Here is a 25,053-nt window from a genome sequence, read left to right as displayed (position 1 = left end):
AACAGTGAAACATCTTTGCCGTTTCTTTATTCTTAGGCAGCAGAAAATTGAATTATTTCTCAAAATCCAAGGTCAGAGTGGAATATCACGGTTCTCGTTGAGCGTTAGCAGACACACATCACACACTTGCGTTTTTGTGGGTTTGAGTCCTGGCCTTGCATGTCACCGCCTCCTCTTCTCCTGCCTGTCCTGTGTCAAAGCAGAGGTGACTTACAAGTCATTTTTGATTGACAACCAAAAACTGGAAAAAGCCTCCTGCAAAAACATTTCCACCGTGATACCTTTCCAATTAACCCGCAGAGGACTGGTATTATGATGAGCTTGTAAGACAGCCTTTCTTCTGCTTTGCCTCATAAACAGTTGTCTCCTAAACCAGCATTCAGTTTTTTGTCTCACAGGCAAACCGTCTGAGCACTAATTGCCTTGACACAGCCTTGAGATGGGAGGGGCAGGAATGCACCTGACAAACAGACAGTAATTTGTGTTAAAGGCTTTCTGCCATGCATTCCATCTCCCTCTGCTTCTCTCTGCCTCTCTTCCATTTCCTCTCTGTGTGCATCTGTCTCTACAGATGTGTAATTAGTTTGAAAGGGCTTTCTGAGGAGATTGTTATTGGTGATTGATTATTGCATTCATCAGCAATGGGTAGGTAATGCCTAAATAAACCATTTATTATTGGCTCAACACTGGTACCGAATGCAGAGAGGTGACCCACACTAATCTTTTGTTGCCAGCTCCCAGTTAGCAGAGCTTAGTCCTTCTCTTTCATTCTGCTCCTACGTTTCACTCTCTCTATCTGTCACTTTCTCCTCTGTCTGTAACTAACGTTGCTGGTGAAATAACGTAGTGATCGAACTTGCTGCAGGGAAGCCATGATCTGACTGTAAGGTGATGGAGAGAATGTAGCTTCTTTGACCTCTGCAACAGCTCCGGACTAAAATATGGCTGGTGGTTGGTAATGGAAAGACATTTTTAGTCTCCTGCATACAAACATTTGTTTGAGGCTACTTTTCCTTTAAGACATATGTGTAAAAACAATGATACAGGTAACATTATAAATATGGCCTCTTGATTTGAGCTGGACAACCTGCTACAGTTAATTTGTTGAGCTGTATGATTGTTGACTGTTACCAGCTTTTTTTTTTTTAAATCATGCGGTGCTGGTGTAAATGCCAAGCACTCACACTGAAATGCAAGTTTTATTTTGAAAAGAGCTGCCTACAGTAGCACTGAAGAAGTTATATCTGTTATTTTTGTTTTTCTCCCCCCTCTCTATTCTCCGGTCGTTGTCTCTATGATGAAGGATGGCGAGCACGACAAAACACAGATGGTAAATAAATGCACTTTTAATAATAATAATGATGATGTTGATTATGATGGTCATTCTATCACCTCTGATTTGCCCATGTGCCTTTATTCCTTCAGCACTGAAATATGACCACTCTGCTGAGGCACATGCATAGCCTCTTCTGCCAGCTATCTGTTAATGCATGCAAATGTTCTGATTTGGTAATTCAAGTCGGCGTAAATTGCCTGTGAGTAATTTTGTGCTCTTCAGTTTCCTCTTGGAATGCCCCACCTCATCACGGGTGGTAGATCCAATAATTGCAATCACACCCTGTCTCTTATTAGGCCTATTCTTTTGCACTTGACCCACATTAACATCCAGAGATCTGATGTCAAAAATCACCTCAATTGCCCCAACCCCTCCCCCACACCCCTCCTCCCCCACCCTGTTCATGCTGTTCATGTGTTTTATTTACTTTGTGTGTGCTTCACTGTTTCTACTGATAGCCATATTTAGGCCATGTTCAAATTCCCTCTCTTAAAAACGTCCCGTGGCACTGACCATCACCTGAAATCGATAAATCTAAACTTTAAATGTGAACTGTAGTCTCAGTAACGTACCACCATTGTCCCGTGAAAGCCATGCATCTCCAAATGTCACTTTTTATGCTGTCAATGCTTTTCATCTTGTGACAGTGCACTTTTCAGATAATCTAGTTGGCTTTGAAATGGTTTACTTATCTTTAAAACTAAGAGAATTACCTAATCACAGCACTGAAGCTGCTCTGACTAAAACCATCAGCGACCTCAGACGAAATCCTGATGAAAATACAGTTGGTTGGTTTTTCTGACTGTTTGTTAAACTGGTTTAAAACAAACATCAAAGGGAGAAAGTTTTACATCATTCTTGTAGATCATGTGTCAGAGAAACATCAGATCTGTTTAGGGGTTGCACAAGGCAGCTTCCTCGGTCCATTACTGTTCTCACTATACATGCAGATGACTGTACATCTGCACTGAACCTGCTGCAGCAGCTATAGACTCCAGCACTGACTGTTTTTTGGCAATAAATATATGGATAAGCAATAACTGAAGTTAAATGAAGACATAACTGAAATCCCACTAGTCGACCCTACAACAAAAAGGGAAATGCTGTTAAATAATCTGGGGAAATTAACTTCCTGCATTAAAATCGAGGTAAAAAATCTTGGTGTTATCCTAGATTCAGATCTAAGATTCAAGTCCCACATCAACAGGGTGACGAAAGATTCATGTTTCCACCTTGGAAACAAAGTACAAGCATTTCTAAAGCTGACACTGAAAAATTGATTCATGCCTTTACATGCCTCCTGAAAAACCTCATTCAAAACTGCGGCTCGGCTATTCACCAGAACCAAGAGGAGAGAGCACATCAGTCCAGTTTTAGCTGCTCTGCACTGAGAATTGATTTTAAGGTCCTCCTCCTCGTATACAAAGCACTTAATGGACTATGGCCAAACGACATTGCTAAATCCCTTGTTCACTCTTTGCCTTCAAGAACACTGCAATCATCTGCTGCTGGTCTACTGGAGCTTTCCAGCAACAGCTCTGACAAAATCAGGGATGCAGCCTTTGACCGTTACGCCCCAGAGCTCTGAAACACACTACCTATAGATATCAGGAAAGCCAGCTGGCTGATTATTTTTTAAAAGAAAGCTAGAATTGTGCACTTCTTGTATTGTACTTGATTTTATTCTATGTACTCTTTTTTAACTTTATTTTATTACTGCTCTTTAGTTTATCTTATGCCATGCATTCCTTTTATTTCTTATTTAATTTTTATTTATTTTATATCTTATTTTTACAAATATTATAAAGTGAGTTTTATTCTCCTTCTTATTTTACATTAATTTTCTATCCTTTTTTATCTTTATTCTGTCTTTTTATGTGATTTCTTTGCTGCAAAGCACTGTGAGGTGTGCTTCTTCTATGAAGAGTGCAATATAGATAGTTTTTTATTATTATTATTATTGTTATTGTTATTGTTATTGTTATTGTTATTAATCCTTCAGTTTATCCAAAAAATTCTAAATCCCCTTATTTTGAAATTTTGGTTGGCATGGTTTTCACTGGACTGTGATGATAAGTTTACTCATTAAAACAAAAACAGAGATTTCCAGTTTTCATAAGTTCATGAGTTCAGCTGCTGATGAATTTCAGGAAACAGACACATTTCTAGACATTTTATTTCAGGAGCATCGCTTTTCATTTCTCACTGGCGGCCTTCAACACTCTTAAATAACTGTATCTTAAATGAACAAGGGAGCACACTATTAGGTATTGCTGCTAGGTAAATATAATTTCGTCAATATCATCGCTTCCCCTGTCTCTGCACAATTGATTTTTCAACTGCCCACTTGCAATTTACTCTTAACCGCACAGTTTGTTTGTGAGGTTTCCGCCTTAGAATTTTACCCCAAATCATCTGTAAATGTGAATTTCTAAAACCTACCTGTGCACAGTGGTTTCTACAGTTTAGTGTACCACAATCCCCCCCCCAAATCCCCATCATCCTCAGACAGCTTCCTCAGGGCAGAGTTTTTCCTCCATGTCACAGTATTTTTGGACAGTAGCACAAATGAGGTCCAAGGCTTTAATAGAGTGTTGAAAATGTGGTTTTATGGCTGCTTTCAGGCGAAAAGAGATTACTTAAATTGCTGCATGGCAGTAAAAATCCAGATGAGGAAAAGTGCTGGGATTGTTTGCAATGATAGAACCTGTTTTAAATGGTTTTAATGGATTTGAATCATTGAATTACCTGCAAGTTTTTATTTTAATTAGATCCCATGGGAATACATTGACAGGATGGATATTTTTATTCACTGATTGTTTATGAGAATTAAAGCGGGATTTTCACGTGTTATCAGATTGTAATTTCATTGCTTTGTATTTGCCAGTTATAGCTTCACACGTACAAGGAGTGTCTTAGTTTTTATTCTGCAGACAGTAATAGCTGAATCGAAAGGGACTGGTCAGGTTTAAACTGTGGACCTCCTTGCTATGAGCTGCCGATGCTAATCACTGAGCAAACACTCATTAGTTACATGATAATGTTAGCGACAGACCCAGCCAGAGGCTTCGCCAGCCAGTGCCAGGCCCTTGTTAGCAGATCAGGGCAGTATAAGGGAGAGAGGATATCAGTGGGATTCAGCTGGCCCTTTTGACACCACAGATGGCTGTTTATGCCATTGTTTGCAATGACTTCCTGTGATATCAGTGATGCCTGCAACTGGCAGCCCCCGGGCTGCTATCTTGTCATCACACCGCTAGAGATTAATGTCCATGTGGAATACGATTATTCGGCATTTTCGAAGGTGATTCTTTCTGTGATTTTGGCAAATACCTGGAGAAATACTTGTATTGCCACTAATAGAAATATAGACCTAAGTATTATGTATATGACTTAAGCATTAAGTGACTAACAACACTGTTTGTTACACCAGTCCATACTATGAACTTTAGTCTCACTGACTTTAGTTTTACACCTGTTTTCTCCATCTTTACTGAAAAGTGTGTTTAACTTCCATCAATGTAGAGCTCTGCTATTCTGAAGCGTCCTGAAGCTGAGCTAATCATTTGCTCGATGTCCCAGTTTCACTGTGTTCTGGTGCTCATCGTTGGACATGCATTTAGGCTTCTGTATGAGACTCAATATGATGAAGAGCACTGCACGATAAAGGCAATTCAGTATCAACCAGCTCATTGTTAGGACGAGGATTGCACAGGTCAGTGTTACAGAGGTCTGACAGCCAGAACTATACGATGTATGGACAGTCAGTCAAACCTTAGCGGTGGTTGCTCAGACATAAATACACACTTACAAAGATTGCTTTTAGTGATCCTTTTGTGAACATCTATGAGAACATTTCAACAGTTGACTGGCTGCGTGACAGTCATTCCTATAGCAAACACGAAGGATAGCCAAGTAAAAGTAATATTATATCCACGGCCCTTGCTAATGTTACGTTAGCTTACCAATTTCTAAATCCCAGGGTCTGTTTTCATGGTTCGACCCAGCTGTTGCAGCTTCTCGCCTAATTCTCATCGGGATTGTCGATGAACTGAGTCCATAAATGTGTTGGCTGGCTTCAGTGGCAGGAACAGCAGATCAAGCCAGGTCAAGAAAAAAGAAAGATGCATTAAAACTATGTCGAGCAATTCATCTGTCCTTCAGTTTTATGTGCTGACGTAAAACGCAGTACATTCCCCCATAGTTTTCATTTTCAGAGGTTACTTTCATTAAGTCTCATTTTCATCGCGGAACAACATGTCGGTCGGTGAATATTTTTCACCGTGGTTTTCGTCGACACAGTTAACACTACTGCTTGCTAACCGTTAGGAATTGTAGTGCACCAAGAATGCGCGGCCAGCCAACTCGTGACCCGTTACTGCACAGCTCGGTCATATAGTGAAGGGTCACAAGAGAGTTTCATGGAATTTACTTGGAGACACAGCTGAGCAGTGTTCAAAACTGGTGTGACATAGTTAAGAGGAAGTTTAAGGCTTTCGTGAACACAAAGGCAGTTCTCATGTTTTTATTCGGGATATCATTTTGATATACGGCTCAGTGTGCTGCTCTTACGCCCACACGCCTCTAGGATGTAGTGATACAGGAAAAGACATTACAAGCTGTACAGTATCATTTTGACATTTTATTTTATGGCGCCCGTCGTATTATTGAATGCCCTTTAGTTCAAAAAGCTCCATCAAAGGCATGATATTTCAAAGATCAGTTACAATGTTTATGGTCCCGAAGGGCGTTTTGTCAAGGCACTGTTGACTTTGTATAAGGTCTTGTTTCACAATGATACATTTTTGTGGTCATGCAGAAACTCCTCAGCATGTGTGTGTGTGTGTGTGTGTGTGTGTGTGTGTGTGTGTGTGTGTGTGTGTGTGTGCACAATAAGTGAAGGCTTGCTGGTGACTGGCAGAGGCAGACCAAGTGAAATATTTATGGCATCACCCAGTATGATGATCAATTTAGAATATCAGTGACAGGTTTCAAACACATGAAAAGACACAGTGGGTTATTTATTGCATCCTCTCCTTCTGCCACTCCTCGCAGTGTAATAACAGTGCAGGTCTGCTCTATAATGAGTGATGCTATTACAACCAAGTGACTAATGAGCAGGCCTTTCACCTTACCTCTCAAAATCTACAGTAATTGGTCAGGGGTGGGGACACACTACAATTTGGTCATCCAGAGGAGACATGTGCTCTTTAATAATGTGCTTTGATATTTCAATGGAAGAATGCGAGCACTGTGTTCTGGTTGTGGTTTTCCGTTGCAGCGCTTCAGCTGAAAAAGTTCCCATCAGCTTTTTTTTTTTGTTCTTTCTTTCTTAGTCATTTTACGACTGGCACGGCGTCTTCAGTTTGCTTTGCTTCCTCTGTCAGACCAGGATGTAAGTCAGCTTTTTAGGAATCCAGTAGCTGAAAATTATAAGTTAATGCAGGGCATGAGGAGAACATAAAGCTAGCTGTAAGACATGTGGATGGTTTGAACGAAGAGGCGGCTTTGAGTAAGTCTGCTGTGCAAGTAATCATCTTTGAATTACATGTAAGTCTCTTCGAACGTGATACCTTCATTTGATTCCCGGTAACTGAAAGACGTGGCAAAACCAACAAGAATCATTTTCATCTTTTAGTGATGGTTCTTTGTAAATCCCTGCCTACGGTCTGTTTTCCACAATGTGACATGATCTCACCAGCAGATGTGAAGTTCTTTGTTGGGTTAGTGACTCATCTAGCACATCAGAGCTGATTCTAGTTAATCATGACAGTTGGATTTCGTAGAACGGTTGTCACAATGAAACTTAAGAAGATGACCATGGCGTGTTTGGCATGATGTTATGGGACATCCCCCTATTAATTCTGTCTATTAGATTGATTATGCCTGAGTCTGAACTCAAAAGAAGGTGAAGATGATGGAAAGATTGGATTCAAGTGACTCTGCTCAGACACAGTCGCTGCACGTGCTAAATGACACTTTGACTGAAAGCGGCGACAGAGATGGCGACATCAGTGCGCAGATAAAAAGAGAGTTGCCCAGAAGTGGACTGATGCATTAGTTCCAGGCTTCTGAAAGTAACCTTGATGGCTGGAGCGGCAAATCCCATCAGCCGTGGTCATCGTAAAGGAGCTACTCATAGCCTTGAAACTTGAATCATAGCTGCACAGTTGTTTGGATTTTTAGTTTGTTTCTCGTTAGCACAGCGAACCTGCAGCTAATAATAGTTCCCAACTAAAGCACTCTTTACTCCTGTTACAGTAATGTTTGCTAGAAACAGCTGTTTTAGGGAATTAACAAGCCTTTTATGAGTTTTGAATTAAAATTTTGACCCATTGGTAAAGATTTATGTGTTCTTGAGGAACCACTGGGTTTGAGGCTGAGAACCACAGACGGGGTCCGAGAAGTCAGAAAGTATTTAGAGACACACTGTTGGTTTTGGCCTTTTTATCAGATTTGTTTCCAACAACAGAAATACAGAGTTTTATCCTTTAGCATCCCAAAATATATTAAGTCATAGTTCAGATTGTTTCCCATGAATCATGTTGCTTGCGTATCTCTGACAAACATTTCTTCCAAAAATATTTGATGGGCTTAAACATGATTTATTCCCTCTGGTCCAATATCTATTGCTGCCTCTTTTACAAATTAAACTAATGCAGTCACAGTTTGATCTCTGGTTTCTTTTCCCACATCCTAATCATGCAAAGCATTCATATTCGGATTGCAAAAGAGTTATTAATGAAGGAAAGCTATCATCGTCTCCAAGCAAATGTGGACCATTTTGACTCTAGCGCAAGGGCCACATTATGAATGTGGACCATGCGGACTATGTCTAATTGTTTGGCTGAAGGGGCTCGGTGCGCAGTCATGGTTTGTGCCATGTGCTCCGGGTGCAGGCTCGAGGAAGTGAAACTGTCAACACCAGAGGGTTGCCACAGGCTCGTTAGGCTTACTGTAGAATCAGCAGGTGGTTAGTGTGGTCATAATACATACTGCTCAGGCTAATCCTTCTCAGACCTTCTTAGCTAGCTAATATGTCTCCCTTTCTTTCCTCTTCTCTCTCTCCTCTGTACAGGCCAGCACAACTACCTGTGTGCCGGGAGGAATGACTGCATCATTGATAAGATCCGCAGGAAGAACTGTCCAGCCTGCCGCTTCAGGAAATGTCTTCAAGCTGGAATGAACTTGGAAGGTAAACAGTCTGACCCGTCGTTAAATCAGTCCAGGCCTCTTTAAAACTAAAATCACAGTGAAACACAAGTTGAAATGGAAAGTAGCCTCCACCCACGGCTTCCTGGCCCTGGTTGTAAGATCAGGAGGGCGAGATGATGAAATGAGATGAAAAGTTAGACCTTGACCAAAGTTTTTCCAAACTGTCATCTGTATTCACACCTCCTACTATGATATTGCCTTGCTAGCCACAACCACCCACAAATCACTCAAGCTCCCAGGCACGGAGCCGGGCTGTGAACCAAATTGACATAGTGACCACTAAGGGTATTGCACCTTCCCCATTTATCACGTGTTGCACAGGTCCCAGAAAGGATTTGTCCCCACACACAGTCACTGGAGAAGGAGCAGCTATAAAACACCAAATGCACTTTTTTGACCCTGCAACCCCCCTCAAAATGTTATTGTTATTATCACTATTTGATGCATTCAGTCCAGTTGCATTTGGAATGTCTAGAGGGGCTGTACAATTAAATTATTTTATCCTATTCATGTGCGCATGGAGCTGACAGGAAGTCAGCTGCACCGGAAGTCTCGGACGCACGTGCTCTCCCAAAAACACGCAGATGGGAGGGAACATTTACAGGCTTTTTTGGCGCATGTGGCGCCCAATGAGCGTATTTCATAGTAATGAATCTTTGACTGCGGTATCCAGTTAATATATCTGTGGGTTCAATCCAATCACATACTAATGAGATTAGTCATGTGATACATTTTTTGGGACATATATTAGACACACATCAAGAGATAACAGAATTATCCGGACACATGATCAGAGCTTCGTTTTTACTGTGTCTTTTAAGTGGCGTCTTGTTGAAATTCCCCCTCAGTGAGTGTCGTGTCACTCTGCAACACTGCCACCCACTCTTTCCACTACAACCTCCACTATGTCTGATGTTCTAAAGCCACCATGGCCCTGGTTAATGGAAAATAGACAAGCCACATTAGTTCAAACATGATGTCAACACACTGCTTCATGAGAACATTCTCATAAGAAACTTACAGGGATAATGAAACTTTACAGTGCTTAAAATAATGCTTGTAGCTTAAGAAACATACCAGTCTATAAGAGGGATTAAATCAGGCAGCAGCTGTCTTTTAGAAGGCAGAAGACACATGTCAGTATGTCATATCACATTTGTTTTACTTTCGCAATATTCACTTTATACACCCAGTCTGTTCCCAGATGTCTTAGTGAGTCAAGATATGTTTAATCAAGTTAAATCAAAACATGGGCTGTGATTTTATTTTGGATTCTTTTTGAAGAAACTTGTTGGAAAAGACTGGAGATTACATTTTTTGTTCATTACTGTGAGATTGAGTAGTACAGATTAACCCATTGCCGTCCTGTGAGACATACATTCACACTACGTACATCATCGTCTCTTATATCTTCCTCTCTTACTTACTGCCGTTCTGTCTTATCTAAAAATGTCTCTCAGCCTTTCATCTTAGCTTTCAAGTTGTTCTGTTCCTATCTCTCACTGCTGAGATAATGACTCTGTGCCCAGGAATATTGTTAGGGTGTTATTCCTCCGAGATCTGCGACTTTCGCTTTTGGTTCAGAGAGAATACTTTGTTTTTCACGATCGTCGCTGACAGAGATAAAGACAAGTCGCCTGAATCTGTGTTTTCGATGCTTTGGGTGATTTGAGAAAGTAAATAAAGTCCTCTAGTCTGCTCATCAATGTGCCACAGCTCGGTGGAGAATGTGTCTTCATGGGCAAAGTCTTAAATGTGAGCACAGACATCCCAAAGTAAACAGTTTTTGATCTAAGACATGAATCACTGAAAAGTCTTGAATTTTATGCACAAGTCCCCCTGAACATGTTGTTCTAAACAAGCGTCGGGAAGTCTGCAACAAGCATCTGCTGGTGTTAGTCACTCGTCTGTGAACATGTGCACGTGTGTGCCATTGTCTGTGAAACTGCTGCTCCGAGCACGTGTGCTGGTATGCAGGCCAGGCAGAATGAGAGTGTGCCGCCTCCTCGCACTCGCTGATCAGTGCGTAATCCACTGTCAAGTCCCAAGTTCACAGCCTTGGATCACCTGGTGATCTTTCGCCCGATTCTGCTTCAAAGCATAAACGTTTAGGACTTAAATAAGCTGCGTCGTGGAGGAAGCAACAGGTGAAGCTCAAGTATTTGGAACCTGGTCATCGTGTTCCTCCAGCTCATGTTCCCTTAGGTCACGAAATAGCTTGCGCAAATCAGCGTGGAGTGAGATTGCCCGTAAACAGTTCAGTGCTTGTCAGACAGGGGTGAAAGTAGCTTCACGTAACAGACAGAAACACAGAGAGAGGGATTTGATGAACATCAGCGCATCGGCAGACAGGCTCCCACCACAGAGGCTCTTAGTTGCCATAGAAACGTCAGGAGAGGAAATTAAAAAAGGTAGAGAGTAGGAAAAAACATGTTTTTTCGTGGTAACCTCTCAACCCCTGACATGTTTTGCCCATTTAGCGACAGAAAATGTCAAAACGACGTCCAGACTATCTGCATTTTTTTGCCGCAATTTGCCGTCCTTGTTGATGTTCTGGAGAGAAACTAAAAAAAAAATATATATATATGAATGTTTAAAAAAGAAAATGTTGAGAGAGAGAAATGGAAAGGTTTTTATCTCAGTGATGTCCAGACTTTGTGGCTCATTAGTGGGTACAAACCAGCAGGCTGGTCTTCCTCCAGCTTGTTACACAAGGCTTCAGATTCATCAGAGGCAGATCGTTTCTGATCATTTTTATTCTCGATTCACGCATTCAACAGTTGTTTCAGTCACTTGTTTGTTTCCAAAATAAATCTGTTACAGAGTGGAGAATGCATAGTTCAGCTCATGCAATGCATTTCAGCTGCATAGGTTTAATTATTAAATGTGCTAACACAGTGAAGCTGTGAGGTTGCGACTGGCTTGTATCTGTTCATGTATCTGGCTGCTCTCACATCCACATATATGTTTATCTCTTTTGTCAAGTTCAGCTGACGATTCTTGATTTTAAGACACAATGATGTGTTGTTCAGACAGGCGATGGATTTTTCTATTAGCGATGTTTCTATTAAGATTTTCATATCTTTTTTGGTGATGTTTGGACCTGAAAGGACTGGTCAATTAATCAACATGTTAATGGACAGACAAAAGTGATAGCAGCTGCAGTGAAGGAGTCCTTTGCTTTTATGATGCTGTGACAGACGAAACATTTGAAGACGTTACACTGGGCTCAAGGATTCTCCGATGGGCCTTTTTTTCACTCTGTTCCAACATTTTATGGACCGAATGATTAATAGTTAAATCAAGAAAAGACATAGTAATGAAAAAAGAATTAGTTGCAGCCATAGAAATGTTAGATCAGAATCAGAATCAGAAATACTTAATTGATCCCTGAGGGGAAATTGTTTAGATGTGCTTTGGTCTTGACTTCTGGTGGCCTGCTGGGTCGAACATCCATCCGTTCTCAAAGTCAAATAACGACTGCTCACCTCTTCCCTGTTTTCTCCTCCTTCTGCACTCCTCCTCCAGCGAGGAAAAACAAGAAGCTGATCAAGATGAAAGTGCAGCGGCCTCCCGGATCATCGGAGCCTATCAGCAACATGCCTGTTCCAGTCATCCCCAGGTGCATGCCCCAACTCGTGCCCACCATGCTGTCTGTGCTCAAGGCCATCGAACCGGAGATCATCTACTCGGGCTACGACAGCACGCTGCCCGACACGTCCTCTCGGCTGATGACCACTCTCAACAGGCTGGGCGGACAGCAGGTCATCTCTGCAGTCAAGTGGGCCAAGTCACTGCCAGGTAACAGCAAGCTCCGCACCACGCGTTGGTTTGCTTTGGATCCATAACACTGCTCAAGCAACGTCGCTGGCAGTGTCTCCAGCTTGTAATTGAGACTAATGCGTGGTGAAGAGGGCCAAGTCATTGATAGAAAATGAAGTTAGCAGCTTTTCAGGGAAGCTACATTATTTTCAAAGCTTTCACTAAACGCCAAACATCTGCTTGTCTGCATCGCTAATATTAGTAAAAATTAAGAGCACTAGTAGCTGCAGGTTAACTTGCAAAATACAGAAGACACAGCTTACCATAATTCATAATGTTGGTGTTCCCTCTAGTCATTACAACAGGTGTTCAGATATTACTCGAGTCTGATTTAAGTGCAGTCAGACAGTTACTGAGAAGCCATGAAGGAGTCATTGTGGAGCTGAAGTGAGTTATTTAGGCTAGTAGCCAGATAGTTATCTTAATTGGTGCAGTGGTGGCCATTGTGGAAGTCTCTGGTCTTCAAACTGCACAAAAAGACAGTTGTTTTTTTCTTTCCTCAAATGTCTCCTCTTGTCAGACAAACAGATATTCAGCAACCATGTAATAAAAAGTGTGACCTCCGTAATGGCTGAATCTGTAATTACCGACGGAAGAAGAGAGTAATGATGGCTTATGAAAGAACAATTCACTTCAGAAGCCCGGCCTCTCCAAAGTAGTTTGATTTTGATCAGGTCATGACCAAGGTTAATGTCTTTTTGAATGTGCATAAAGATGATGTTGCTACAAGCCGCTAAAATCATTATCTCTGTAAAGCAAATGTTCCTACAGTGAGTGGAAATTTCCCCTTCAGTTCAAATCACTGCAATTATTGTCACTGTCATCTTGACTTATTTGAGAAAAAAAAAAGATTATTGATTCAATCTCTGGATTATTTCGTCTAACAGCATCGCATAACTACCATGTCTGCGCATTAAAGATGTGAATTCTCAGCAGAGGGTCTCAAAATAGGAGCAAGTCAACATCATCGGAGAGTAGCTGCAGTTTTTATGCCGCTGGCGCTTTGGGATTCAATTCATAAAGGGATATACTTACATTTTACTGTTGTCCAAAATAACCTACATTCATATTATAAACATAAAGAAAGAAGATAATTGCTGGGTTTGAAGGCTGCTCAGTTTCATTTCCACAAGAGCAAAAATGGAAACACAAAGAGTTTGGAATTTTAACCACCCATGCTAGTTTCTAATCATGAGAGAGCAGGCACATGACTTGATAATCTCTTCAAGTATTTGCTCTGAGACTTTCTCTTCTCACTGTAATTGTAGCTATTGGTCACATCAAAGATTTAAGATCCGACTTCCCAGAGGAAACCTCTGGACGAAACCTCGACGTGAAAGCTTTTTTATGTTTTGCTGTCATCTCCCTGTGTGTGACAGTATGATGAGGGAGAAATCTGGCTCCAATCTTGTTGTGTGTGCATTGTTCACAGCTGGCAGCCTGCCAAGGTTATAGTGAGGAAAAGCTCTTGCATAACAAAGCCATGGTTTAAAAGAAATGTAATGTGAAAGGACTTTTCATGAGCAGGTCCACTTTTCTAGGCTTGACAGTGTGGAAATGACTGAGCTGCAGTTCAATCCCAATTTGAACATTGGCTTAACTAGATCTACTTGGTCTTGTGTGCCGGCTTCGTAATTGTGTTTTAATGATGTACTGAGCAATTACTTTTTCTTTTGTTCAATGTTTTTCTATCTCTTCGCTGTGCTTTTTAATAATACGAGCCCAATGGTAAATTGTATCACCGGCAGCGACATACACAATCATCCTAGTAAATCATTATTTTCCAAGCTGCGGTGGTTTTGAAAAACACGCGGACATAATTGTAGAATAATTACTGCTCTGTTGATCAAGTGTTCGAAGAACAACTTAACGCTCAAATGTAATATTCCCTTTTTTTAACATCATACAATTAGCATGTAATTTGTGTAATTATGTGTTTGTGCCCCTCTGTCTGTCTGCCTTTGTCTGTCTTTCTAACACCCTTTATCTGACTTTCCTAGGCTTCCGTAACCTGCACCTGGATGACCAGATGACGTTGCTGCAGTGCTCCTGGCTCTTCCTCATGTCCTTCAGCCTTGGTTGGAGGTCGTACGAGCAGTGTAACGGTAGCATGCTCTGCTTCGCCCCTGATCTGGTCATCAACAAGTGCGTACCACTGCTCTTCTATATATAAATGCAGGCATTTCCTGCAGCTAGTGTGACTACCTGTTTCCTCCAAGCTGCAAACTCCAGGCCTGAAAAATGAAGCCAATCACAAGTGTCAAAAAGATTCACAATATTACCAAAACAAAAATTGCACATGATTAAATTTTCCTTTTAGCAAAATATCACCCAGCTCAAGCAACTCTACACGAGTACCTACATGCTGAGGTAAAAGCTTCTCTGTTGCAGTAGTGAAAGCCTTAATGATCATAAGAGTATTAGCAGTGATTTATTTAGATATAAATTTTTAGTAGAAAACCACACAACAAAGCATAATCAATAAACCGCATTCCTCACACAGACAGACGAGAGTCAGCTACATCCATTACAAACTGAACCGCGCGATAAATAACCGTCTGCACTCCCTTGACGCCGCAGAGAGACGGCCGATGCGACTGCAGTCTGTTAATTACGCAGCCACATTACTTAAAGAATTGAAATTGATTGTGCTTCGAAGTCTCTGTGCTTACCGCGGTCTCTGTAGTCCCCAGAGGAAACAGGATAGAGCAGAGGCTCGTCTCCCGTGAGCTTGTCTGTTCCTGTAGCAGAGTTTCAAGCTTTTAAAGGTCAGAGTTTATCTCACCCATTTCATCAATTAACCGTCATTTTAATCTGTCAAACCTCCTCAGGCCTTAGTGGGCTTTCGCTGGTTGTTTCCCACCCTAGGACTTTTTATTTTAGCCGTTACTGCTGATGGAGGCCTGAAGTCTGGCTCCCTCTCCTTGCTAGCCTCTGTAGTGTTTCTGAAAAAAAGCTGGCATGTAGCATGTTTGTGCTGGATCGTTTCATTTGATCACCGAAACATTTAGCTCAAGGAAATTCTTTTTATTTAATTACTATTCAATAACTACAGCTACCATGTAGGGATGGTTGTCATTTCAATGCTCCTGATATCTGCACTTTGAGGAACATAAACAGGATCTCCCACAAAAGCCTGAATAAAACCAAGCAAAAAATCAGCAAAACTGGTTAAAGAACAAGTCTGACCAAGCATTTCAAACATATCGACACATACCTTGACTCCTTTGGTTTGTTAAATACTTGGTGGGTACAGTCCTTGTTTGAAGGGCCGTGTTTTTTTGGCCACAGTGTAAATGTTTTCCTCCTTGCAGTGAATGGCAGGACCCCTGATCGTTGGAAAAAGTTGTAGAGGGAGAGGCCTGAGCTGTGAGGAGTCGCTCCCAATGAACACGCAGACTCAGAGAGGTGTAAAAATAGATGTGAAAGGTGAAGAAGTCATCGCCAGTCGCCCTGCAGTCAGTCAGAACGAACAAACAGCTCTCAACCCAAGGCCGCATACTGTATCTGGAGAATGTGCTGTATTGATTTTAACAATAGATAAGTAGTGTGAGGTGTATGTTAACGGAGCTGATGTGTGAAAATCCATGCTGGTGTTATGTAGATGGTAACTCTCGCTAATGCGCTCTTGATTCAGCACAGTAGCACTTGAGACGAAGGTTTTAAAGAGCGACAAGTAGCAGCCATATGTAAGATGTTTCACTGTTTTTTGTGTCCTTGTTTTAGTATCTCATTGCAAACATGATTGAGGGTCTCATTTTGTGCAAACTTGATGACACTTAATGTAATGTTAACGATGGCTTCGGGTTAGGGGTCGGGTTGCAGGGTACATATGACTAAAGATCAAGTTAACAGATCACCTGGTAAATATTGTTGCTGTATTGTGGTAATGTCTGCATCTGAATTACATTAGATCACTGTTTATATGGACTCTAATCACTAAACACATGCTTGACATTAAGACAAACATAAGCAATAGTAGCCTGTATGGCTGCCAAACGAAAAAAAAAAAGAACTTTCTCATTCTACCTCCTTGATAACAGATAAATAGAAAGTCCTAAAGTGACATATCATGCCATTGTAGGCCACTTGGCTGTTTGTTTTAAGGCACGGTAACCTTAAATCTACATTACAGAATAGAAAATCCTGATTGTTGTGAAGAAGAAAGGAACGACGTGAACAAATCTTGCAAGAGTTTTGCAAATCTAGGCTTACCATCTGGACACAACCGCCCATCAGGACGGGTTTCACAGCCTGGTTTTCTCCCGCACCGTTGTAGCGCTGCCTCCCTGCTGGGTGTGTTTACTGAGAACTGAACACCAAGATGAGCGATGAAGTCTGATCTGTATGTCTCTCTTCCCTCCTCTCTACCCTTTCCCTCTCCCTCCTCTCAGAGACCGTATGAAGTTGCCCTTCATGACCGACCAGTGCGAGCAGATGCTGAAGATCTGTAATGAGTTCGTCAGACTGCAGGTGTCCTATGATGAGTACCTGTGCATGAAGGTCCTGCTACTGCTCAGCACAGGTAATGGGACACATTTCTGTCTGAACAATCACAGCAGTGTTTTTCAGACCTCAGGAAGTGCAATTACTCTGGGATTAAAGCAGAGCTCAAAATATCTTCTCCATTATGTATCAACTGTGTTACACCGAACACTGATTTTGTCCTTTTCATTGCGGTGTGAGGTAAGCTCAATTTATCACAGCAGGGTAGCGTATTGAGTGGAACGGGGACAAACTGCAATGTAAATACTAATTCCTAGCAGCAGAATTGATGAGAATGGATGACTGAATATGTTTGGCTCTGTGCGCCATTTGCAGACATTTCAGTATCACCTAATGGCTCCTGCAGGCAGATTGGAGAGAAGGGCTGCATGTGGATGAATGAGTGAAAGTGTGATTGGGTTGCTTCACTTGATCTATGAGGCACTGAGTATCTGAAAACCAGGGAACGTGGGGCGTTGGCAGGTGTATAGATGGCTTCAAAGTCTGCATTTTCTTGAAAGTGTTAGTATGTGACGCGACAGAAAAAAGTGCTGGTTCCTCTTGAAGACCGTGCACAAGGCCACACATTTGAACTGTCGGGAGTAGTTTAGCTTTGTAAGAAAAAGCCTGGTTTATTTGGGAAATGCGTTTTGCTACGACAGGCCTCATAATTTTGTTCAAAATCACCACTGATTGCAGCGAATGATCAGCATGCCTTGAGCGCCTACTCTGTCATAAATACTATCAGTGTTGTATCTGTTTACAGCACCTTAATGACGTGTTGGAGGTGCGCCGGTTCTCACAGTAAGAAACAGAGCCCGCAGCTCTTCTTTTAACACCTCGCTGCGGCTGTCTGATTATTCCTCCTGAGAAGACTTCAAACCGATCCGCTGAAAAACCCCCGTAAACGACCGTCGTCTTGTTTTGTCGACACGTTTTGAGCGATTATTTTAGCGTCAGTCAATTACAGCGCTAACTTCAGTGAGGCTTTCCTTTTGTTTACATCAGGATTACAGAGGGCACCTTTGAATGTTTCAAGCACTCGTCTCGCATTAAGTCAAGAGTCTATTGTTTGGTTTGATGGTGTCTTTTCATCCCCATGTTTAAGCTGTCAAAATGTGCAGTTTCTTTCAAGACTCTTCCTTTGTTGCACTAAAATTGAACAACCGTGCAAGGAGACATTTCTTTTGATAAGAGGCAGACGCATCAATACAGAATCAAACTCCACAGACCACCACACTGCAGCACACTTTCTCACTCATCCGCTGTCTGCTTTCTGGCTGTCATCTCGGGGCATTTTGCTGAAAAGGTGGATAACAACACTTCATTTCATCACAGTCTGATGATCTGTAACACTGCAAGCATGTCAGATGGGGACTCCATCCAGTTTGCTTAGCTTCCCTGAAAACTGTTTTCTGTAACAGTACAGTCTGTCCATCTTCTGCGGTCACTGTCTCAGTTGAAAAGATCTTCAAGTGTCCCACAAGTACTTAATCTCTGCAGGCCGGTCATTTTTTTCCCTCCCTGTTAACAGCAACAGTTGCTGTCTTGACTTCAAACCACAGATTTGCTTCCAAAGTTAAATGCACAGCGATGTCAAATAAGAGTTAAACGAGTGTAACTTTCTGTTTCTTATCTCGGAGGATGAACTGCAGCTTGGCTTGGTTTGTAATCACCGCAATCACAAATTGCCTGCATAATGAAAAACCTCATTACAACAAAACCTTTTTACCGCAACTTTGATCATTTCAATTTTGCTGGCAGAAAATTGGATTCGGCGGAGATTTATTCTCCGATTCTAAATTTATTCGAAAGATATTTTGATTTGCTGACAGAGATTTGCTGAGTTACTTTAAAGTGAATAAATTAGTGAAGGTCATTAGAGGAGGGGCCCTAAATAGGCAGCTCTCAGTCTCCTTTTTTTCCTGAGGAGGTAAAATAATAGACTACCAGTCAAGCCATGTAATTATCGCCTTTAAAATCTCCAGAAAAACACGACACGGCATGAAAAAAGTATTACAGAATCAAACGTTTTCCCTATTATGTAAATTTGTCTTTGCTGAGGAGGAGAGAAGTCTTCCTTCCGCCTCACTCACTGTGAATTAAAGGGAAAAGGATGCACTTTAGAGGCGATTTGCTCGTTATGCAGAGGAAATGACATTTCCATACTGAGCCTCGGTTGCATTTTCGTACCTGAGAGCAATTTCCATCTGTTCCCCTCAGGGATGGAAATACTATCAGGTCAGCACAACCGGTTTGAGCTGTTTTAATCGTTTCTCATGCACATGCCTGAAAATTAAAGCCACCTATGGGGCAGTTTGATTTACTCTATAATGTACCTGCTCAGTTTAAAAGGCAGACTTCACTCTCAGGAATTGTAAAAACACACACATGCGTCACAGCAGCCATTTTTGATGAACGCTCAAAGTTTCTTTAATGAAAGATATTTTATACTACATAATCCAAAGTGGAGAAGAGGAAAGGCAATCTGTTTTCACTCTTTTAAAAATTACCTCTCGGCCAAACCTGAACATGCATAATGAAGAGGCCAGATAGCACTTGCACTGCGGTGTCTCCCATTTATCTGATTATGTAAATCGGACAGTATTTCACCCCGATCCTGCCCTCTGTGGCTTTGCATAATCTCCAGGCCAGTTACTGTGGCTTTGCCTGGGCCCAGTGCCAGGCACCAGACTGACAAGCAGCCCGTGATGTGTTGACGCGGTCGTTATGACAACTGCATATTGATGTCTTTCAGCCGTTTTGTGGTTTATTGCCTTTAACAGCGAAAAGCACAGTCCGAATCCTCAGTGTGTGTTCTTGAAAATGCACTGTACATGCTGAGTTTATGATTTTTATGAGGTGTGCATCCAAACATTTACTGCTCCTCTTAGACGCTCATGCAGCGCTCATCAGTTGGGAAACACACCGCACTGAAGCTACTGATGTCACGTTTAGTTTTGCATATTTTCCACCGCCTACAGCCTGCAGGTCAGGAGTGGCGTGCATGTGTCTGTGTATGTTTCAGGGTCTTCTATGTGTCTTCGTCTGAGTCCCACACAGTAAGTTTTAATGTCCTGCGCTGTTTGTTGCAGCAGAGAACAGGATAAAGAACAGACCAGGGTTGCAGCAGTATGAGATTTTCACATTGATGGTATACAGTAATACACAATTATTAGTATTATTATTATTATTGTTGCGTTGATCCTTTTTTGTTGAACAAACTCTGTAAGAATTTCACAAACGTGGAACAATTTTTTGTTTTTAACAACACTAGAAATCAATACTACGGATATGCAAATGTACATGATATGATAAATGTAAATTTTCATCCCTTTGCATGCAGCGAAACCAGTATACTGCTGTGACCCCAGACCAGACGAAGACAAATAACAACATAACGGATGGATTTTCGGTTTCAGGCAGATGTTAAAATGTGCATAGCCAGCTGTTCATGTCAGCAGCTGTTCGGATGGCAGAGCAGACATAATGTGTCTCAGTGAAAATTACATGGGTCCATTGTAAGGGATTCAGTACTGTTACAATCCCGCTTTTTATATTCTTTTAAAGACAAAAACAGACTGCTCTCACTCCCTTCTTGACATGAAAACTCTGGGTGTTTCTGCATTAACTGCCTGCCTAATAAAACGACAGTGAATACATTTGATGGGGTCCACTGATGCTGCGAGGGGCCTCAGCTGTACAAAATTCAAATTTAACAATGCTTTTCTTATTTGGCTTGCTGGCTAACTTGCGTACATCTCTCAATGTTTGTGTGCAGTACCGAAAGATGGCCTGAAGAGCCAGGCGGTGTTTGACGAGATCAGGATGACATACATCAAGGAGCTGGGAAAAGCCATCGTCAAGAGAGAGGAGAACGCCAGTCAGAACTGGCAGCGCTTCTACCAGCTAACTAAACTACTGGACTCAATGCAGGAGGTTAGAGGAGCACACACATGGATATACACTGCATGCTTTACGTTCTTTCCTCTTGTTGTTCTGTGTGGAATTTGCTACATGCTATAGATTGAAAAGCAGCCTATTATCTAATAGATTCTCACTCATGTGCCGGTGTCTCTCTCCTCCAGATGGTCGAGGGTCTTCTCCAGATCTGTTTCTACACCTTTGTGAATAAAACCCTCAGTGTGGAATTCCCCGAGATGCTGGCAGAGATCATCACCAACCAGATACCAAAATTCAAAGACGGGAGCGTCAAGCCTCTGCTGTTTCATCAGAAATGACTGCCTTAAGCTGTGAAGCAATGCCTTAAATTCTGCCCTGCCCTGCGTACTCTCCAGGGCCCCAAGCTTGCTGCCCGAAGCCCTAAGCCTTTGCTTGCACCCCCTCCCAATTGATTCGACCCCTTGGTTTTTCCGTGCCCTTTCTGCCACTCCCCTCCAGGCCTCAGCCATTCGGCCTAATCTCGGAGCACAATACCCGTGGCCTCACGCCTCCCGATCCGGTCCCAGGTTCGGCCAAACTACGGTGGGACGTCCACCCGCCGGCCTGCAGCCCTTCCTGTTGGCTTAACAGGAACAGTTTGTCCTCCAGGGGAAATATGTTGGCTCTGAATGTCTCGTGGGCAGGATGCATTTTGGCTAATCGTTGTCGTTTGCAGCCCCTCATCCCGTCCACGGCCCTGTCCTCAGGTTTCTTTTGGTGGCCGCCTGCCTCTTACCCTCCTGCCTCTAGTGTTTTATTGCCGTTTCCGCTGACAAGCCAACACCTAGGAACACCTTTTCCTCCCACAACTTGACACCTAATATACTGTCCAACTCACCGGATTAGCAGCCTATTGAAGTTCAAGCCTACTGTTCCTCCGCTCACCTGCCCAGCTTGCCTCTGTTCGCCCCTCCCAGCTCCACTGGGCGGAGAATGTAGTGAGCGTTCGCTTGTTGTGGTTTCCCGAGGACTGTCTGCGATTGAAGGGGATAAACCAAAACAAACACAGAAAAATTAGAAACATACTCTGTCACAAGAGAATCTCTTTTTTCTTCTGGACCCAAGGACACTGAGGACGAACTATTTTCAGCTGCGAATGGGTTATCTTTTCTGCGATAGGAATCAGAGTTCTATACCTGACCAATGGAAGAAAACAAAAACAGCTGGAGGAATATTCTTCATTTATTTTATGCAGTCGTGCATTTCTGACCACACGCTTACACACAGTAACGTACAAAGTACACGCAGACACACATTCACTCAGCAAAATGTTTACACATGATGTATCTGAGAAGGGAAAAACAGTGCCTTTTAGCTTTTAAAGCTCTTCATAGCCATCCTCTCTAAACGGTTGTTTTATTTTTTTTCGCTTAACGATCTAACCTTGACATCCTTCCACATATTTTTTTCTGTTTTAGTTTTTCCATGCGAGCAATTTCTATTTTCTTTCCAAGCCGCCATTTTGGTGTTTTTAATGTGGGCAGCTCTCTCTGTTCTGATCCCCAGACGCGCACGTGAGGAGGACAGCCTATGGTACAGATTACAGATGTGTCGAGCAGTGTGAAATATTAAGATCTTCATTTTCGGGTCTTAAAAGGTTTGAGAATCACATAGGAAAGACAGGAAAAGTGTGAAAAGAGGTTGTTGAAGCCCCAAAACACATTTCATGTGTCTCTTTTTTTCCCATGTGAAGTATATTTGATGAATACACTGTATCGCCCAATCAGCATCACATTGTGTTCAAAGCTAAAGTCCCCAGATTATATGAACAAATATAATGTTGAATTCACATCCACCTACTCTCTCTTTAACAAGCTTGTGAGAGGCTTTGTGCTAAATGGACGCCACTGGAATTTAAACACGGCATATCTGATGTTTTGTAGTATTTAAGGGCACACTGAGTGACGTAAACTTAGGGTTAGATCTTGGAATAATCAGAGTCGTTAATTGGAATCAAACTTGTTTACAGACCTTTTCAATTTATCCAGATGCAATTGCACAAATGAGGTTTTTCAAGCTAAATTGCCTTTGAGAAAAAAAAAAAACAAAACAAAAAAAACATCCAAGGTGTCTGTTTGATAGAAAATAGCCGTAATGATTCAAGCGAACCTGGCTCGAAACCGTCCTTTCATTGCCAGCTCCGTCCACACGGAGCCTGTAGTTTAGTAAGTGATTTCATGCAACTTTATTTTCAAATGTGGTCTCATGGAGCTCCACTCGGAGCGACTTACCTGGTCAGACCGCCTGTTCCTGCCTCAGAAATCAGATCAAAAAGGAATGGAGAGAATTCCTGAAGTGTGTCGTAGCCTAACAGGAGTACTAGACTGGTTGGATTTTCCAGATAAGGTACCAGAAACGCAGTACAGTGCTGCACAGTTGTCAAACTTAGAAGTCTCTGAATTAATTTTCCAGATCTACATTAACGTCAACATGTAGTACTCCTGATAGGCTAACAGAAAGCATAGTACATGTGATATAAAAGCATTGTCTCAAAATACCCTTTAATTAACCAGCTTCATCTCAATGTGTTTGCACAAACAGAAACTGTGGTTTATATTACGTTGTTGAGCTCAGCATGGCTGAAAAGGTAAATAAATATATTTACATATATATTTATTTGTATACGAGATGTAAAAAAAAAAAAAAAAAAAAAAGAAAGAAAAAATAGAGAAGCCCATAATCGATGGAACCTCTGTCCTCAGCACAGGCTTTCATCTCTAAGGTTGAAATATTTTTGCAGTTTGGTCCAAATGATTTGTGAATCGAAGCTCAGGCTATGAGTGACTACATCGCTTGGATGTGTTCCACTAGTGCCAAATGTAATAAGTTTTTATACGTCTTTTCCTGGAGATGTGAAAGAGCGATTGTTCAGTTGGGATTCGACATTGTGTGGTTTTTGTACCTCGAGGACGCTCATTTGTGAGGACGATGTTAGTTCAGTGTCACACCTACACCAGCTTAAACGTACTGATTGTTATCATCCAAAAGTGTATGATAGACTGATAGACTTTCTTCTTCTTCTTTTTTTTTTTTTGGAGATGCACAAACTATTGTATTTTTGAAATAGCAAAGTAAGCAGTAACACCCACTGCTGTCTAACAGGTGGTGGTCAGCAATTTGGTACATCTGTGATGTGAAAACACCTTCGTACCAGCTCATGCGATGGCCAAAGCTAAACACTAGCTTCTGCTGGAAGAGCAGACACGACCCCCACCCCCACCCCCACCCCCGACGCCCCCCCCTCACTGCAGACGCGCCTCTGTTTTCCTCAGTGTTTCTTGTAACTGCCGGACCTCTCTGCCTAAACGTCGACTGTACAGGTTTTCAGCTGTTTACTCTGAATGGTACTCGCCCCTCCGCAGCGCATAACTCTGAATTGCAGTTAACAGAGCAGGTAGCAGGTTGCCATAGAGACCTGTCATCGGTGGGTGACTTACGGCGAACAGCACTGCGGGCTGTGGACGTGTACGAGCCACTATTCAATAAGAGCCATCATGTTTTTAATCAGCCATTCTGCCGAAGGATGGTCACTCACAGCAGGGCTGCTTCGTGTACAGCGCAGGCTTTCAGCTTCACCCGCTAACTCGATCTCGTGGTCTTGTGCTGTAAAGAACATGGACTTAATGCCGCTCACGTCACCGCTGACTATTCTGGGGAAGATTTGACTCAAGTGTCTATTTGTCTGGGTAACTTTTGCATACAGTATTACAGTTGTTTCCAGGTGGTGGTGCTTCAGAAAACCAGCTTTAACGTGTAGATGTAACCATATCCCTGCTCATTTCTAAATGGCCATAGGTGTATATAGCAGCGCCGACATATCAATGTAAACAGTGTCTATTATTACAAAATATTTTTACATGGACATAACCTCTATACTCCTATACATCTTTCTCTTATCTTTCAGCTACATGTTTGACTAAAGGCCTTGCGAAAGGGAGACAGAGAGCCATAGAAATAAGATTTCAAATCAGGAAATAGATAAACACTTAACAAATATCAATGCTTTTGGAGATTGATCTATTGTTTTAAGAAAAAAAAGAAAAAAAAAGGACAATATTTTCTGCGATTTTGAATACGTCACCTTGATCCTCTTTGATATGAATAATTTTACCCAATCCTTTTTGTACATTGAGCGAGTCGAGAAAGTAAATATTTTTCTGTTTGTTGGTTTGTGTTTGATAAAGGTAGACGTGCTGAATACATTAGGAAGTGTTAAAACATGTTTGTCTTGTGAAGTAAATGTAAATTCTACG

The 25,053-nt window shown here is 41.9% G+C and overlaps 1 protein-coding gene across 2 annotated transcripts in view; it reads left to right on the top strand.

The window, feature by feature from the left end:
* LOC143332466 (glucocorticoid receptor-like) overlaps positions 1–22,861 on the top strand; it is a 65,598-nt gene extending 42,737 nt beyond the window's left edge. The window contains exons 4-10 of one of the 2 annotated variants that reach the window (XM_076749948.1): positions 1,304–1,330; positions 8,415–8,531; positions 12,080–12,352; positions 14,374–14,518; positions 16,768–16,898; positions 20,640–20,797; positions 20,947–22,861. In XM_076749948.1, coding sequence (XP_076606063.1) covers positions 1,304–1,330; positions 8,415–8,531; positions 12,080–12,352; positions 14,374–14,518; positions 16,768–16,898; positions 20,640–20,797; positions 20,947–21,099 — 1,004 coding nt within the window. In that variant the 3' untranslated portion in view covers positions 21,100–22,861. The remainder of the gene's footprint in view (positions 1–1,303; positions 1,331–8,414; positions 8,532–12,079; positions 12,353–14,373; positions 14,519–16,767; positions 16,899–20,639; positions 20,798–20,946) is intronic. The other variant, XM_076749949.1, reaches the window with a different exon arrangement.
* Positions 22,862–25,053: the final 2,192 nt, after the last annotated feature.

The sequence above is a fragment of the Chaetodon auriga genome, chromosome 15 (assembly GCF_051107435.1).
Source record: "Chaetodon auriga isolate fChaAug3 chromosome 15, fChaAug3.hap1, whole genome shotgun sequence".
NCBI lineage: Eukaryota > Metazoa > Chordata > Actinopteri > Chaetodontiformes > Chaetodontidae > Chaetodon > Chaetodon auriga.
The sequence above is the reverse complement of the archived record's forward strand: the minus strand, read 5'-3'. Positions and strand labels throughout refer to the sequence as shown.